The 18143-nt window shown below is 42.3% G+C and overlaps 1 protein-coding gene across 6 annotated transcripts; it reads left to right on the plus strand.

Annotated features, from left to right (window-relative positions):
• The first annotated feature begins 4793 nt into the window (after window positions 1-4793).
• Window positions 4794-10469, plus strand: LOC130437597 (polycystic kidney disease protein 1-like 3). 6 transcript variants are annotated; one of them, XM_056768966.1, is made up of 23 exons: window positions 4794-5080; window positions 5660-5747; window positions 5834-5955; window positions 6130-6244; window positions 6346-6464; window positions 6764-6878; window positions 6980-7101; window positions 7249-7363; window positions 7465-7586; window positions 7718-7793; window positions 7885-7976; window positions 8077-8212; window positions 8294-8373; window positions 8507-8612; window positions 8688-8852; window positions 8922-9022; window positions 9140-9272; window positions 9362-9401; window positions 9531-9606; window positions 9697-9788; window positions 9911-10061; window positions 10133-10224; window positions 10336-10469. In XM_056768966.1, the coding sequence occupies exons 1-20, from the start codon at window positions 4933-4935 to the stop codon at window positions 9774-9776; spliced, it is 2151 nt and encodes a 716-aa protein (XP_056624944.1). In that variant the 5' UTR covers window positions 4794-4932; the 3' UTR covers window positions 9777-9788; window positions 9911-10061; window positions 10133-10224; window positions 10336-10469. The 6 variants fall into 6 exon arrangements, with proteins under 6 accessions (XP_056624944.1, XP_056624942.1, XP_056624946.1 ...); XM_056768964.1 differs by having other exon boundaries at window positions 9914-10061; XM_056768968.1 differs by having other exon boundaries at window positions 8931-9022; window positions 9914-10061.
• Window positions 10470-18143: the final 7674 nt, after the last annotated feature.

Consider the following 18143-nt stretch of genomic DNA (forward strand, 5'->3'; position numbering starts at 1 on the left):
TTCTCAAGTTTTTTTCTGTGTAATATGTGGATTCCACCAAGCATTAGACTGATGGCATAGAACTCAAAATCTTCAGCTGTCACCACAAACACTAAACCATTCAAATGTAGGTATTAATGCACATGTCGTCTACTCTGGTTAATGAGGGAAGTCATAGTGACTTAGTTCACTTTGGGTAACACATCCTGAAAGTATTGCCTTTAGCCGAGTCTCATCTTAATAGGGTTTTGATTTGCAGGCTATACGATCTTTCAGACATGCAAAGAGAAAATTGTCTGTGACGGCTGGGTAGAGGTCACGTTATGAGTGACCGGACATCAGTGCCTGTTTAAAGGGCTGCTTGCCTAAAAGTTCACTTCAAGTTTATATGTGTTATTTTCCAAACAGTTTACATATGATACTAGCAATGAAAACATCTTGCCATTACAGAAGTTGTTGACTAAAGGAATTTATGCTCTATAAATGTTCAATTGGTTTGTGAAAATAAACAAAAGATACTTTTACAGTAATGCGCTTACAACAGACGTCTGTGAGGCCATGCAGATGAATGTCTATTTACAGATGTAAATCATGTGGGTTGATTTCTCTCCAAGTCCCTTTCTGGTGTGCTGCTTCTTATTGATACTTAGCTTTATATTGAGCTTCAAGGTTGCTTTGCAGTTCACAAAATAATATTCCTCATAGAAGGTTTGTAAGTGATCGTAGTGCACAAGTCTTTTGGCTATAAATTTTGAAATTAAAATCATTGCAGTGAAATGTCTTGCCCCATAGATTTCAGTTTCAAATGCATTATATACACACAGCTAAGTTGTTTTAGAACTGGTATAGAACCCCGAACATTCCGGTTAAATGACCTTTAGAGTGAAGCTACACAGTGAAACATATTTTCTTCCATTATCTTCTCTGAACACGCTGCTGAACGGTCAAACCACGTAGTCTCGATTCTCTCCATGTCAATTTGGTGCGTGTTCCTTTCTGTATTTCTCAGGCAATCTTTTCAGTGTGGCCCACAACAAGAGGAAAAGACAAAAAATATATATTTTGAGACGGTTGTGAGTGTGACTGGATTTCATTCATGTGAGGAATATTTCAGACTCCCTGCTGATAGCTGCTGTGGCCTGGAAACGCTATGCTGCGAATGGACAGATAAAGGCTTTAGTTTACCTTATGGAGTGTGAGTTAGCACTGGACGTCCATTCTCTCAGCTAGGGTGATGGTGTGGACCGGAGGTCAGATAGAAGGACAATCGTGGTCTTGCCTTAGAAAGTTCATATCGGTGACACTTGCAACAATGATTTCCTTGTTACTTTCATCTTCCTCGCTTTCTTTCTGTTGCTTGTTTTTTCCATCATTGTGATAGTGTTATGCGAGGTTGTCAGGTAGGATCCATTCCAAATGCAAGCAGGTTTAATGTAAAAGTAACATCCAGGGACAATAAAGCAGAGAACAAGGCACAATATACATTACTATACAACAATACAGGACAACTGACAAGAGAAACAGTAGGGCCTAAATTGGCAAACTTATCAGGGAAACAATACAACGGTGCAAATAATCAGGGGGGGACAATAGACGCCTTTACTGTTAGCAAAGGTTTGTTTTCCTGTAGCTCAGTGATTATAGGTCAATTTCATGGGTTCGATCCCAGGGATTGCACATCCAAATGTATAGTATCATGCAATGTAAGTCACTTTGGATAAAAGCGTATGCCAAATGCATAAATAAAAACATTGTGATGCGTTTTTGTGGAGGAAGAATGATCCCCCTGACTGCATTACTAATGCTAGGAAGCATGTTTGTTTGCTTGCTTTTCGACAATGACAAAAAAATCTGATTAAGTTTTAACATGTAAGGTTGCTCACTGTAAAAGACAGATATTGTTTTTGACAAAGTTAACTTCAATGCCAGGAAGCTGGCCGACCTGTACACGCTCTCTCGGGATCAAGTGACAAACTGACAGGATGACCTCCAGTTATTAAATGGCCTTCATCTACCAGACAGAGAAACCAACATGTATGGTTAAGATAAACTGAGCGCGTATTCATCTATAGATACTGCGTGTACTAACAGGGGCATTTACTTGAACACAAACCTGATACATAACTTCACGAGCCTTCTCATTGTTGTGTACCTCTCCCTTTATACTAAATCACTTCTGACAACTAAAGAAAAAGAGATGACAAAGAGTTTCCTTTATGTTTAGTTTCTGGCCAATAGTTAACTGCTAGTTGTATTACTACCAAAGTTAGCTAGCATACCCTATAGGGTCAAAAGTAAAAAATAACCTTGTTCCCCAGTTTCTGATCTGTGCATATATATTTATTTTTAGACAATACCCAAATCGTAATGCAAACCAACAAAAGACAGTCGTTTTTTTATTTGGAGGATACACTGTAATAATAACTTGCATATGTGTCACAAGTGTTCGGATGTGAGACAAGACCTTAATAAAAAAAGTGTTTGTTATGTCTTTGTACACGTCTTTTTTAAACTCATATAATTTTTGAAATAAATATCCTTGTCGTTGATTTTGTAGACCATGACTTCATATGCAATAAGCTGTATTGGTCCATATTTACTTGCAAAAAACAATAACCTAAAATATACATTTTAGTGATGATTTTGATTTTAACATTAATCCAACACAAAAATGACTCTGGTGTAACAAAATGATTATGCAGAAAACGAAATGGTTTGTTCTTAAGCATGACCACTGTTTAAAAGAGACTGACATGATGTAAAAAATAATAAAAACTTTGCAGGCAACAATAGTCATGTCAAAAAACACAAAACAATGCAACCACAAAGATACATTTATCCTTGTAAAGTTAAGCCTATTTGAGTTAATGTGTAATTACGGCGCTTTGCCTTTGTAGGGCGGTATGATATACTGCATTTTAATACACTATTATTGTTTCAGTAAAAAGAAAGACCAAAATTGAAATGTCTGTTTTTTTATTTCTGGCCGTAATGAATATTTAATATGAAGGAGTTGTGAATGAGAATGAACGGGAAAACGATTTACTGCCCTTATGGGAAGACAGAACAAGACGCCGCTGGTTTGCTGAACGGAGGGTTCTTGATGGGGTGTGGGAATGTAGGCGGGTGTTAAAGTATGCCGGTGCAGATCCAGTGATAGTCCTGTAGGTAAGCATTAGTGACTTGAATCTGATCCGGGCTTCAACCGGTAGCCTGTGGAGAGAGATGAAAAGTGGTGAAAGTCTTAGAGTATCTGATTTTAACAGTACTTGAGTATTTTACTCTTATAGCTTAAAGCAACACTACTCCTCAACACTTAACAAACAGTTGATTTGTGAGGAGAGCAATCGCATCAAACTGAACACCTCAAAATTGCAACGTCTATTACAAAAACCCAAGTCTCAGTTAAGCTCAAGTGCTCATAAGGAAACCAATATCCTTCAAAAATCTCTATTCAGTTAAACGGATAAATTAAATAATTTTAAGTAAAATTACAAAAGTCAAAGCCTTTTTGGACTGGATGCTGGTTTTGACCTTATTGCCGGCTGCAGTCATTTCCTCTTCCCACATAAAACACCAGAGATGTCAAACCGCATTCGCATAAAGAAGCCATGTTGACAAGTTTCAGTAAGGGCAAAATGCACAACATATAGTACCTTCAGTGCCCTGTAAATGGCAATATTGCTTCTTCTGTAGCAGAAACAAACTGCTGCAGAAAAAGTTAGGTGCAGTGCAAAATGATATGTGTAATTACATTAATGAACAAATGAAGTGGAGTTAAGAGTACATATACTTATTAAAAATGTAGTAAAAGTGGCCAGTAGTCAAAAAGATACAGTACAGTAGATAATTACATTTACTCCAATACTTTACACCACGAATATACATATACAAATTAACACCGTGTCTTCACCGGACGCGACAGGCCCGAAGCAGGAACACTGCAACCTGCCTGTTCTAAATGGATTTGTCGCATCTCAACACGCCGTATCTAGTGTTGACGAAATTATAATGGGTTCTAATGCTGTTTTCAGGTGTCAATCGCAGATGGTGGGCTCTCCCTCTTCCTCGTGGATATTTGCTCCATGGCTTTTGGTCGGGGTCACTGAGTGTAGCTATGACACGTCAGAGGGGATCTGGCCCTCCCGGCTGAGGCTGGTTTCTCACAAGGTTTTTTTCTCTATTAATCAATCATTGGAGTTTGGGTTCCTCGCCACAGCAGGGCAGTGTTGACTTGCTCACCGGGAGACTGCATTTATTTATTTATTTATTAATTAGATATTATTTATTAGAATGATCTTGCTTGTTCTATAAACACGATGCACTGTGCTGTGTTTTACCTTTTCTCTTTTTCCTGTTTGCCCCTGTAAAGCTGCTTTGGAACAATGCACATTGTGAAAAGCGCTATATAAATAAACTTGAATTGAATTAAAGCGTTTCTAATGTCTTTTGTCGTGTGGGCTCGACTCTGCGTAATGCTAATATCGCAGTTTTTAACACAGCAAGACTGAGTTATATATCCCAATCAAACAAGAAAAACAAAACACTGCATTTAACATACTAGCAGCCATCCTCCCAAGAAGGAGCAACACACGGCGTTACGTCGATTAACGAGCTTTATTTAGCTCTTTATTTACGTGTACCTATTTTTCTCTGAAATATTGCGAATAGGTAACTTGTTTAATTAAAAATTGTATTCAAACTCAATAGCATAACAGGGTTGTCATGTGTTTGTTTGTTTCTAAGGCTTTGGCGTCTCTATTGTTATGACATCATACAGAGTGACGCGTCTACAAAGCGCTCCATGACAACGATCAATGTATGTTTGTTTGTAGTTCGCCGACCGCTGTGCAGGTTTTTAGCTTTTGAGAGAGAAAAACTTGATTGCGATTACTGTGATTTTGGGCGTTCTCAGTTGGTGTGTCTTCGCGCTTGGTCGGATTCTGACTGAACATGAGTCGATCAGCTTTCCACACCCCCGAAGAGGATTTTCCCTTCTCCGACTATCAGCCCATAACATCTTGGGCTGATTTAGTCGAAGAGGCCATCGAAGCTGAGGAGCCCGTCGTGACGTTTCCTTCATGGGCGAGATACGAGATACGTGAGTTTTTATATTTGTTTGTAGCTTTTGACTTACCCATGCTCTGTTATTTGTGACCCTGTCTGTTAAAACCAAACTAAAGTACGACGTAAATCATTCCTCTTAACGTAAAGCACATTCTGTGAATATATTATCGTGATATCTTCGTGATATAATAAAGCGTATCACAAGAGTAAAATAATTGACGTTAGCGCGGATACTAGCATGAATTTCACACACAAGGGTCACCATTGTCCAAACTTGATGAGGTTTATTGCAAAAAAACATTAAATGGTCCTAAAAATGTCACGCTTGCCTAATGAAATAGGAGAAAGTACAAAAATATTGCATTTGATTTATGGGATTTATCCGTATCCTTTCCTGTTTTGTTATTGTTCTTCTGCTTTGTTTATCACATTTTTAATCAAATAATGGAAAACATAATGCTTTCCGTTTTGAAGGCATTCTCTATATTTTAACTCTCTATTTAAGACTGCATTCATGGAAAAATCTGATAAAAATTTAAAAACATTATTTTCTTTTTTTAAAGATATATGATGCATAAATTCTACATTTTTATTTACTCTGATTTGTTTTCAGCTTCATCTGCACAGAGGTTTATACTGAAGACTGTCTCCATCAATCAGATGTCTACACAGGCCCCAATCCCGGCAGCGTCTCCTCCTCAGTGAGTTTAACAAATTCTCTCGATTTATACACAGCAATCTAAGTCCTTCAATATCTGTGGTAACTTAAAATGAAAATGACTTTAAGTGGACATCGTTCGACTTTGACGAGGAAGCATCGGGCCTCCGCCAAAGAGATGTCCGGCTTATCTCCTTGTGCTTATATGGCTTTCAAGAACGTGAAGAGAAGGTGGTTGAAAAGTAGAAATAGTAAGTTTTCACATTCTTTTCCAGTCTGCTCAACACTATCAATGTGCTTTTATTTTTAACTGCTTTGAGCATCATACTTTTGGTAGCATGTTTGTTTTTATGATCTGTATTTAAAGATATCAATCATTGTTTGAACACCTGAGTCATTTTTCTACTATGATTTGTCCTCAACAGCTTCTTCACAGAGGCAGGAGAGTGGTAGACAACAGATGTCTCTTGAGCCCCCTGTTTCAACATCTACACAAAAGATGGTTACGGAGCCCTCTGTCCCGGCAGCGTCTCCTTCTCAGTGAGTTAAACAAATTCTCTCGATTTATACACAGCAATCTAAGTGGTTGAATGTCTGTGGTAACTTAATATGAAAATGACTTCATGTACTTGTATTTTAAGGGATCATCCTTCTTCTTCACTGCCGGAAGATCAGGCTTCAGATAGAGAGGTGTCCATAGCATCTCCTCAAGCTTCTGAGGCCTCCAAGAAACAAAAAAGAAGGAGGAAAAAGAAAAACAGTAAGTATCACATTCTTTTCAAATGTGCAATCTTACTTATAGTAGCATGTTTTTTAGAGGGTTAGTTAAATGTAGATTAAATGTTTAACTGTTTTTATGGATCTGTACACGTGTGTTTCATATCTACTCTTGCTGGTTGCTGGTTCGATCCCAGCAGCCACATCAAGTGTGTCCTTGAGCAAGACACTTTACTCCATGTTGCTCCAGGGGGATTGATCTCTGTAATAAGTGCACTGTAAGTCGCTTTGGATAAAAGCGTCTGCCAAATGACTAAATGTACTCTGATCTGTTCTCAACAGCTTCTTCACAGAGGCAGGAGAGTGGTAGACAACAGATGTCCCTTGAGCCCCCTGTTTTGACATCTACACAAAAGATGGTTATGGAGCCCTTTGTCCCGGCAGCGTCTCCTTCTCAGTGAGTTAAACAAATTCTCTCGATTTATTCACAGCAATCTAAGTGGTTGAATGTCTGTGGTAACTTAAAATGAAAATGAATTCAAGTACTTGTATTTTAAGGGATCATCCTTCTTCTTCACTGCCGGAAGATCAGGCCTCCGATAGAGAGGTGTCCATAGCAGCTCCTCAAGCTTCTGTGGCCTCCAAGAAACAAAACAGAAGAAGGAGGAAAAAGAAAAATAGTAAGTATCACATTCTTTTCAAATGTGCAATCTTACTTATGGTAGCATGTTTTTCAGTGGGTTAGTTAAATGTAGATTAAATGTTTAACTTGTTTTTATGGATCTGTACACGTGTGTCTCATATCTACTCTGATCTGTTCTCAACAGCTTCTTCACAGAGGCAGGAGAGTGGTAGACAACAGATGTCCCTTGAGCCCCCTGTTTCAACATCTACACAAAAGATGGTTACGGAGCCCTCTGTCCCGGCAGCGTCTCCTTTTCAGTGAGTTAAACAAATTCTCTCGATTTATACACAGCAATCTAAGTGGTTGAATGTCTGTGGTAACATAAAATGAAAATGACTTCAAGTACTTGTATTTTAAGGGATCATCCTTCTTCTTCACTGCCGGAAGATCAGGCTTCAGATATAGAGGTGTCCATAGCATCTCCTCAAGCTTCTGAGGCCTCCAAGAAACAAAAAAGAAGGAGGAGGAAAAAGAAAAATAGTAAGTATCACATTCTTTTCAAATTTCCAATCTTACTTATGGTAGAATGTTTCTCAGTGGGTTAGTTAAATGTAAACAAATGTTCAACTTGATATTTATGTCTCATATCCACTCTGATCTGTTCTCAACAGTTGCTTCACAAATGCTGGAGAATGAGGGACAGGAGATATCCACAGAGCTGCCCGTCCCAGCAGTGTCTCCTCCTCAGTGAGTTCTCTATAAAATCTCTTGATTTATACAAAGTAATCTAAGTGTTTAAATGTTTGCAGAAACAATACTTACAGTGCTTGTATTTTAGGCAGGAGAGTCTTACAGAGAGTCTGGATGATCCAAATCCAGACGAATCTGAGTCCCAGCTTCCTCCAGCAGCTGCTATGGATCCTGCATCAGGTAAAGTAATTTGTATATAATTTGTTATAACATCTGACAAAAATGATCATGTTTTTTTATTTTTCAAAACTTTGAATTTTGTTTTCTGATTTATTTTTAGCAGATATTCCAGAAAGCCAGGAAGAGAACAGCACACTGGAGACTGAGACCACAGTTGATGATATGTGCAAGATGCTGAATGGACTCCATGTGTCCACAGAGCTCACAGGCTTACCTACACCACCTGCTGTACCTCAGTGAGTCAAACATAAAATTGTCTCTGTGTATAACTGCTTCAATGTTTGCTGAAATGGTACTTACAGTACTTCTCTTCATAGTTTTAGGCATTATCCTCCTGCCTCCATCTCCGCTATGACGCGTCCCTCCACATTAAGTTTTATATTGCATCCAACATTTGGTAAGTCTGTACACATTGTTCTATCTGACAGCCGCTTCAGTGATCTTTTATTGTTTAAAACTGTTTTATAATCCTAGTTTTTAATATTTATCCTTTAAACATGATTTTTAAATCTACTCTGATTTGTTCTCAGTTTTTACACCGAGTCAGCAGACTGACACTAGTCCGATGACTGGACAAGAAATGTCTGTGAAGCCCCAAGTGACAGCAGACACCAGAGCATCACCTTCTCCACCTCAGTGAGTTGAACAAATTCTTTTGAACTATACACAGCAATCTTAAAACTCCAAATAACCAAGTAGCTGTATTTTTAGAAAACCTGCCTTGAAGCTGGAGAATGATGCTTCATCCGGAGATGTCTCTAAACAATCTCCTGGGGTTGCTAAGCTCTCCAAGAAGAAAGCTTCCATACAAAGGCAGGAGAATGATGGACAGGAAATGTCCACAGAGTCGCCCGTCCCGGCAGCGTCTCCAACTCAGTGAGTTGAACAAATTCTCTTGCTTTATACACAACAATCTAAGATTTTGAATGTTTTTAAAAACAATAGTGTTTTTAGGCAGACGAGTCTTACAGAACAACTCGATGGTCCAAACTCAGCCGAATTTGGGCCCCAGTTACCTCCAGAAGCTACTGTTGATCCAACAACAGGTAAGAGGAAATATCATTTGTATAATGTTACATGTGACCAAACCTATCAATGTACAATACCAATTTTGGATTTATCAATCAATGGATGAAAAGTTTTGTTTTCTGAATTGTTTTTAGCGGATCTTCCAGAGTGCGTGTATGAGAGCAGCATACTGGACTCTGATACCACCATTGAAGATGTATGCAGGCTGGATGAATTCCAACTTTCAACAAAGCCCCCAGCTCTACCTACACCACCTGCTGTACCTCAGTGAGTTAAACAAAAAATATTTTCTCAATATATAAATGCTTGCATCTTTGCAGAAATTATACTTACAGTGCTTTTCTTTGTATTTTTAGGCATAATCCTCCTGCCTCGAGCTTCCCTACGAAGTGTAACGTGAGCCCTCGTCCTAATGCATCCACATGTGTTTTTATATTACCTTCAAGATTTGTTAAATTATTGTTTGATGCTCTTTAAAAATCTTAGTCATTTGAACCTGTATGTAATTTATCTTTCCCTGAACAGTTTTTTAACAAAATCAGACAATGGGTGGACAGGAAAAGTCAACAGACCCCCCTCCTACAGCAGCTTCTCAATTTCAGTGAGTTTGACCAATTCTCTTGATTTTTACAGAGCAATCTATGTGCTTAAATGTTTGCAGAAACAATTCTTACAGTGCTTTTATTTTTAGGCTGGAGAGTCTTACATGTAGTCTGGATGATTCAAGTTCAGCCAAATTTGAATCCCAGCTTCCTCCAGCAGCTGCTGTGAATCCATCAACAGGTATCAATATTTGTATGATCTGACCAAAACTATCAATGCCCTTTTATTGTTCAAAACTGTTTTAACTCAGTTTTTATATCAATCACTGGATGAACAGGTTTTGATTTCTGATTTGTTCTAAGCAGCTTTATCAGAGAGCCAGGAGAGCACTGACACCAATATTGAAGATATTTGCAAGGTGCCGAATGGACTCTAAAAAAAAAAAAGAAAATCAGACAACATGTGCACAATAAAGTAAACCTACTCCCCTGCCACAGCCGCTTCTCCACCTCTGTGAGTTTTGACAAGTAATCTAAGTGCTGAAATGTTTGCTGGAACAATTCTTACAGTGCTTGTATTTTTAGGCTGGAGAGTCTTACAAATAGTCTGGACGATTCAAATTCAGCCAAATTTGAATCCCAGCTTCCTCCAGCAGCTGCTGTGGATCCAACAACAGGTAACAATAATTGTATGATTTGACCAAAACTACCAATGCCTTTTTATTGTTCAAAACAATTTTTATGTCAATCACTGGATGAACAAGTTCTGATTTCTGATTTATTCCTAGCATCTTTATCAGAGAGCCAGGAGAGCACTGACACCAATATTGAAGATATTTGCAAGGTGCCGAATGGACTCAAAAAAAAAAAAAGGAAATCAGACAACATGTGCACAATAAAGTAAACCTACTCCCCTGCCACAGCCGCTTCTCCACCTCTGTGAGTTTTGACAAGTAATCTAAGTGCTGAAATGTTTGCAGGAACAATTCTTACAGTGCTTGTATTTTTAGGCTGGAGAGTTTTACAAATAGTCTGGACGATTCAAATGCAGCCAAACTAGATTATATTCTTTGCCTCGTCTCTTGTACGATTTGTCTAGCTGAGGTCTTCTGATCTTCTACCTTTTATCGATCAAGATAAAGCCATTATGGTTACCAAGGTTATTTTTGGTAAACTTTAAAAGCGTTTCTTTTCATTGAAATAAATTAAAATTAGCTCAATATTTATTTTAAGGAAACAACAATTTTAAAGCACAAAAAGTTCAATAATAATCAAAAACTTAGCTAAAAATTGAATGATTAATATTATATAGCAACATAAAAATGTAACAAATTAATTTTAAAATGACAGAAGCATATACCACAATTGCCAAAACTGTTACTAAAATTACCATCATCTAAAAATAACAGCTAATTTAAAATATTACTAAAAATAAAAAACTATAATAACTAATAGTTAAAAACATAATATGGTTCGGATAAATTTCACCTCATCGCCACCATTTCTCAAACATCCTTTGTTGGAATTATCATCTTTCAATGGGTTTCAGGATTTATGTTTTTCCCAAATCACTGCTCTGGAACTCCACAATCCAGTGTATTTGTGCTGCTCGTATCTTACTTTTTTTTAAAATGTTTCTTCATAAAGATCCGGGCAAGCCAAACTTTTCTGGAAAAGATCATTTTGGTTTGCTGCACCGAACTAGTTTTGACTAGATTTTGTTCAAAATTACATAACACTAGTTCGTTCTTCAATTTCGTCCAAATATACCAAGGCCTTTAGAACGGTCTTTTATAATGTAATGGTGATTGAAAGTCTCCTCTAGAAGGACTTACCCTATAGATCTTGTCATTTTCGGAAATAGACTTGAAAACTATGTTGCCAATTGTGGCTCTCCTTTTTTTGACAAGTGGTTGATATCCTTAGAACAACATCATGTTGACCCTGGGACCTGGGACCCGGGAATCAGATTTCAGAAATACTGTAAATTTACAGTTTAGTTTAAGTTGGATCTTACAACCAGTATTACGTGCTTCTAAACCCTTGTTCCCTTTCTGTCGGTCTCTCGATTTTGTGTCGAGCCGACAGATGGGGTTCGCCCTTGAGAACCAATCAACTCTGACTACTATAGAAAAGGCCAATGAAATTTGGCGAATGAAATTTGTATGCCGGTCTCCGCCCCCGGATATCCCATATAAAAGGAAGACAGCGTGCAGAATTCACTTACCTATTTTTCTTCAGAGCCTTCGCTCATGACTACGAACAAGACGAATTCAACAAATTCTCCTCCTACAATGCCGGATCTACAACGTAGAGCAGCGGATCGTCCCAACCTGCAGCGACCTTCCCCTGGGCGTCTCGGCGGTTCCAGAGGTGCTAGAGATATTTTCCAAAAGGTCCTTTTCAGGACTGAGCATTCTCCAGCGCATGTCCCGCTGTTCTCTTGGGTGTGGTACCCTCATCAAGTAGGGGATGGACACGATAGCTGCGTCAAGTGTCTGGGTGTCCAGCACGCTGAGGCAGCTTTCGTTGGAACATCTTGCCTGCACTGCGGACAGATGGTCATACAGAAGATGCGGTCACAGGAACTACCCACCATTTCGTCTGCTACCTGTGCCGTGACGTCGGTGGCTAAGGCCCGATGTCCGGCAGTGTTAGCGGTGTTAGTGATGTGGGGACCTCTACGAACGTAAACCCGCCAACCAAGTGCTCACGGGCCGCTCGCACCCCGACTCGCTCTTCTGACTGTCCCCAACCGGCGGTGGCAAACCATCCGGATCCTCAGGCACACACTAGGAAACGATACGTGACATAGATGAGATGTTGCTCGCAGAATCTGAGGGAGACTTGCTGTCATCCGACCCTGAAGACTCCGAGCCCCCCCCAGGGGGGTCGAGCTCAGGAGGAAGCAGAGGTGATGTCAGCCATGCTAACCCAGGCAGCCGCGAGTATTGGGTTGCAGTGTACGCCACTGCATCCTCACCAACGCTCGCGGCTGGATACGTGGTTCCTGGGGTCGAAGCGCGGTGCAAAACGAACCCCCGGTGCCATTTTTCCCATAGGTGCATGAGGAGCTGTGTAAGTCTTGGAGCGCTCCACTCACGGCCAGCTCCAGTCAAACCAGCTCCGGCTCCCTCACTTCCCTCAATGGTTGGGCAGCCAAAGGCTACGTCGAGATCCCCCAGGTGGAACGTCCGGTTGCGGGGTACCTGTGCCCGCAGACGGCTGCCACCTGGGAGAATCGGCCACGCCTACCGTCCAAGGCGTGTAGAACTTCGGCGTCACTGGTGTCGAAGGCTTGGGCTGCCGCAGGCCAGGCTGCCTCCTTTCTCCACGCCATGGCCATCCTGCAGGTCCACCTGGCCAAGACGTTGAGAGAGCTCCACGAGGGTAAAGCCGACCCGGGTATAATGCAGGATCTCTGATCTGGGTTCGTCCGACCCAGGGCCCGTGCCACCACCTTGGTCGCCCGTAGAGCGCGATCAGTGGCGGCACGGGCCCTGGGTCGGACGATGTCCACAGTAGTGGTCCAGGAGAGGCACCTCTGGCTAAACCTTGCGCAGATTAGTGAAACCGAGAAAGTCCGCTTTCTTGATGCACCCGTCTCGCAGGGTGGGCTGTGTGGTGACACCGTCGAGGACTGCGCTCAGCAGTTTTCGACGGTAAAGAAACAGACCGTGGCGATAAGCCACATTTTTCCACGCCGTGACTCGGCCGCCCAGAGGCCTCCGAGATCTCACGAGATGTCTGCTTCCCGGCAGCCCAGGACCCCTTCGGCATCGGCTCCGGTTCCTGTGCCCCCAGTGCAGTCAGAGGCAGGGATTCCTCCGTACTTCGGGTAGAGGTCACCACCCTTCTGGCGAAAAAGGCATCAAGTTCGTCCCTCAAGCCAAGATGTTCAGCGGGTTTAACAGCCCGTATTTCATCGTTCCCAAAAGAGACGGCAGCAGGCGCCCCACTCTAGATCTGTGTACCCTGATCACGCACCTTCACAAGCTGCCGTTCTGGACGATCACGCAGAAGCGCAACCTGACCTCCCTGTCCGAGGCCCCCCTCGGCACGGATGCCCTTGCGCACAGCTGGCCGCGGGACGGGCGTAGGAACGCCTTTCCCCCCAATGAGACTCCTTGCACAGACACTGTGCAAGGTCAGGGAAGAGGAGCAAGTGTTATTGATTGCGCCACACTGGCCCAACCGCACTTGGTTCTCAGAGCTGATGCTCTGGATAACGACTCCCCCTGGCCCATTCCCTTGACGGAGGACCTGCTCTCTCAGGGGAAGGGCACGTTCTGGCATCCTAGACCAGACCTCTGGAACCTCCATGTCTGGTCTCTAGACGGGACGAGAAGATCCTGAGTAGGCTACTCCCCCTCTGTGGCGGAGACCATCACCCAGGCTAGGGCCCCATCTACTTTCCGGCATACGCCTCTAGATGGCCCCTCTTCTCGTCCTGGTGTCTCTCTCAACGAGAAGATCCACTGAGGTGCTCAATCGAGATCATGTTGTCCTTCTTAAGAGACTGGAGACTAACATCTCACCTCTACATTGAATGTGTACGTAGTCGCTGTCGCCACTCATCACGACTCAGTTAATGGAAAGTTTCTAGAGCAGCACGACCTGGTCACCAGGTTCCTGAGGGGCGCTAAAAGGCGGAATCCACCTCGTCTCCGCTCCATACCCTCTTGGGACCCTAACGTGGTCCTGGTGGGCCTCTCTGGGCCCCCTAGAGCCCCTCGGAAGTTCCGATCTTCCTCACCTTTTTGAGAAAGACGGCCCTCCTGATGGCACTCGCTTCCTACAAGAGGGTAGGGGAACTTCAAGCATTCTCTGTGTCCTCGAATTGCCTTGAATTCGGCCCTGGTAACTGTTACTTTATCCTGAGACCCAGGCCCGTCGGCATGCCCAAAGCTCCCACAACTCTCTTACGGAACAAAGTGGTGTGCTTGCAGGCGCTCCCCATCGGGGAGGAAGACCCAACCCCATCCGTTTTGTGTCCAGTACGCGCACTGCGCCTCTACTTGGACCGCATGCAGAGCTTCTGGAGTTCTGACCAGCTCTTTGTCTGTTTTGGAGGATAGCAGTAGGGGAAGGCTGTCCCCAAGCAGAGACTGGCGCACTGGATCGTGGATGCTGTCACAGGATCTCCCATGCCCTTTGGCAGTGCTGGCTCACTCCACACGGGGTAAAGCCACCTCCCGGGCACTGGCTAGAGGCGCCTCTCTGGCAGACATTTGTACACCTTCGCAAGGTTTCACAACCTTCGCGTAAACCCGGTGTCAGCCCACATCCTGCGTGGCGACATGTAGGACTGGCATCCGGCTGGATGTATGCCTGCGAAAGCACCTCCCCACCCTCCAGCAGGCTGGGTCAGTGTGCTATCTACCTCTTTTCTTACCCAAACACATGGCTAAGAAAAGGTATCCCATCCACCTTCCTTCTTTCCCAACCACTGGTTAAGAACAGGCATTCCATCCATCACATCGCATGCACCCCCTGGGGGTCGGCTGGGCAGAGCAGCCTACCCCCTTAGTCCGGGACAACACATGAACTATCACAGATGGCTCTTACCGGACCTAGTGCTACCCGACGTCTGTAACACCCCCTCCGTGGGCTGTTCCATCTGATAAATCCTCATGAGATGGATCCCACTCCTGGTAACCCAAGAATACCCCCAGGTGGACCTCCATCTCGCGGTACTTAGTCCGCACGTTCCATGCGATCTCCCCCAAGGGCAAGACCATACCTATATCCACTGTATTCCTCCCCTCGGGTAGGAAGTGGCCTCTGCAGCGCATTCCTAATTAAGGAGGTCGTGCTCACCCGGTGTAAGCCCGATCCGGAAGGCCTCTCGCCAGTAGAAAGCTAAGGCCTCCGTCCGTGAAAGGTTACCGGTCAGGGCTGTACCCATCTTTCTCCAAGAATTCACTGGGAACCCCCGACCATCACACTGGAAGGTTACAGGTTCGCGAAAGCCTCGTGCTGCATGCCCAGAGATTGTGACACGATACAGCGTTGTTGGGTTTTCCATAGGAACCCCATCTGTCGGCTCGACACAACGTCAAGAGACCGGCAGAAAGGAAACGTCTTTGTTACATCTGTAACCTCAGTACCCTGATGGAGGGAACGAGACGTTGTGTCCCTTATGCCACAACACGTAGTGTCCTCTGCTGTAGTCGTGAGAGGCTCTCCAGAACATAAGGTAAATGAGTGCTGCAGGCCGTCTTCCTTTTATACCGGCGGAGACGGAAATTTCATTCGCCAAATTTCTTTGGCCTTTTCTATAGTAGTCAGAGTTGAATGGTTCTCAAGGGGGAACCCCATCTGTCGGCTCGACTCAACGTCTCGTTCCCTCCTTCAGGGAACTGAGGTTACAGACGTAACAAGACGTTTTCCACGTATAATTTTTTCCTCTGATTTTAGGGATAAGTTATGGTTAGGGTTGGGGTTTGGTGTGGGTTTAGGTTTTATTTATAAAAATGTTGTCATTAGGTCAACAAAATATGTTGTCCTGAGGACATCAACGACTTGGCAAAATCAGGTCGAGCAGCCATTTGTAGGGCAGTAAACTAACTGCCTAAACGTGTTTATGCCGCTTTCTGACCGCAACCAAACACAAACATATTATATTGTATAATTTTTTGACATATGTGAGTGGACTGTACGCTAATAAGTTTGTCTTGTTTCCATTTTTCATCCTCGGGACGGCTGAGTCTGACCGACCCAGCTCCAGTTTGGCTGAATGCCATCAGCAAGATTGTCAGCCCACATCACCCAGAAGGTAATGGAGGTCTAAAAAATCTTCATGTATTTACTGTTTCTCTGTTGAAATGTTTTGTGTAAATCTGCTTTGCAAAAATGCACATTGTGAAAGTGCTGATGGAAAAATTGACTGGTAGGTGGCTATTTTTTAACACTTGGAAAATGATTGACAGGAGGACCAGGTGGTCACCGTAGGTTAAAAAAAACATCTATAAGAGTAACATGTATTAAAGATTTGCTTATGATAAACAATATCCACCCTAGACATGTAATTGTTTAGGTTTACGATTACAAGCATCCCCTTTGAAAACATTTATATGTGTCACAAGTGTTCTGATGTGAGACGGGTCATTAATAAAGTATGTGTTTGTGATATCTTTATACATGTTGTCTTTTTTTAGTCTCATGTCATGTTTAAAAAAAGAGTCCTTGTGATTGATTTTGAAAACCTTGACTTCACATGCACCGAGCTTTCTCTTATATTCAGTTGGGACAACTACAGTAATCCAAAATAACTTTTTATTGATGCCGTTACCTAAAGGATTTAAACATTAATCCAACTCAAGGATTACTCTGGTATAAACAAAATATGAATATAGAAAAACTCAAAATGGTTTGTTCTTAAAGACTGACAAGGAAATGTTTTCAACATTTTTGTTTATGGTTATTGTTGTAAGAATAGGAAAGTAGAGCAAGACTTCACAAAATGTATTTGTGTGTTTGACATCGCCAGGTCACGGGATGCACAATTATCACAGGACAAACATTTAACAAGCATTCTGTGTAAAACATATTTTTAGATGTGGTCACAAGGCTTGTGTGATTGTGTTAGGGGGTAGAAAAACAGTTTTTACAATATAAAAGTAATTCGGTCAATTGTAAGTCCCCATAAAACATGAAAACCCAACCGACCCTTACAACCGAAAGTAAACAGCTTTTCTTCATGGAAGGTCTGCAGTCTACGAAATTGAGCCAACAAAAAATTTCTAGTTCACATTTCATCTCCAGTTTTTTTCTCATGTGGCAAGTAGCTGTGTATTTTGTGGATTCCACCAAGCATTAGACTGATGGCATAGAACTCAAAATCTTCAGCTGTCACCACAAACACTAAACCATTCAAATGTAGGTATTAATGCACATGTCGTCTTCTCTGGTTAATGAGGGAAGTCATAGTGACTTAGTTCACTTTGTGTAACACATCCTGAAAGTATTGCCTTTAAGTCATGTTTATTCAAACTAAATTAGCCGAGTCTCATCTTAATAGGGTTTTGATTTGCAGGCCAGAAGATCTTTCAGACATGCAAAGAGAAAATTGTCTGTGACGGCTGGGTAGAGGTCACGTTATGCTTGAGTACGGTGGCCCAATAGTGCACAACATAACGACATTTAAAAAGCAAACATAAGTTCACAACATAACTGAATCGAGCCACAGCACAACGAAATCGAGCCACAACACAACGAAATCGAGCCACAACACAACGAAATCGAGCCACAGCACAACGAAATCGAGCCACAACACAACGAAATCGAGCCACAGCACAACGAAATAGAGCCACAACACAACGGAAATGCTCCCGACCACTAGGAGGCATCAGCGCCAGAGAACATTAATCAGTATGCGTGTAGAAGAGGCTGTCGAGTCGTTTGGAGGAGATTTTACAACGTAAGTACATTCAACCGGTGCTTTTAATGTTAATGTTGCTATATATTTGGATACAATTACGTATATACATGCATATTACCAAAATTGTTAAGTAAACTATTCGTCACTATCCGTTCTTGTAATTGGATTGATCATTTTTTATCATTGTCTTCTAGGCTGCCATGTTTTGTCCCT

This window comes from Triplophysa dalaica, chromosome 16 (genome assembly GCF_015846415.1).
Source record: "Triplophysa dalaica isolate WHDGS20190420 chromosome 16, ASM1584641v1, whole genome shotgun sequence".
In the NCBI taxonomy this organism is placed as follows: domain Eukaryota; kingdom Metazoa; phylum Chordata; class Actinopteri; order Cypriniformes; family Nemacheilidae; genus Triplophysa; species Triplophysa dalaica.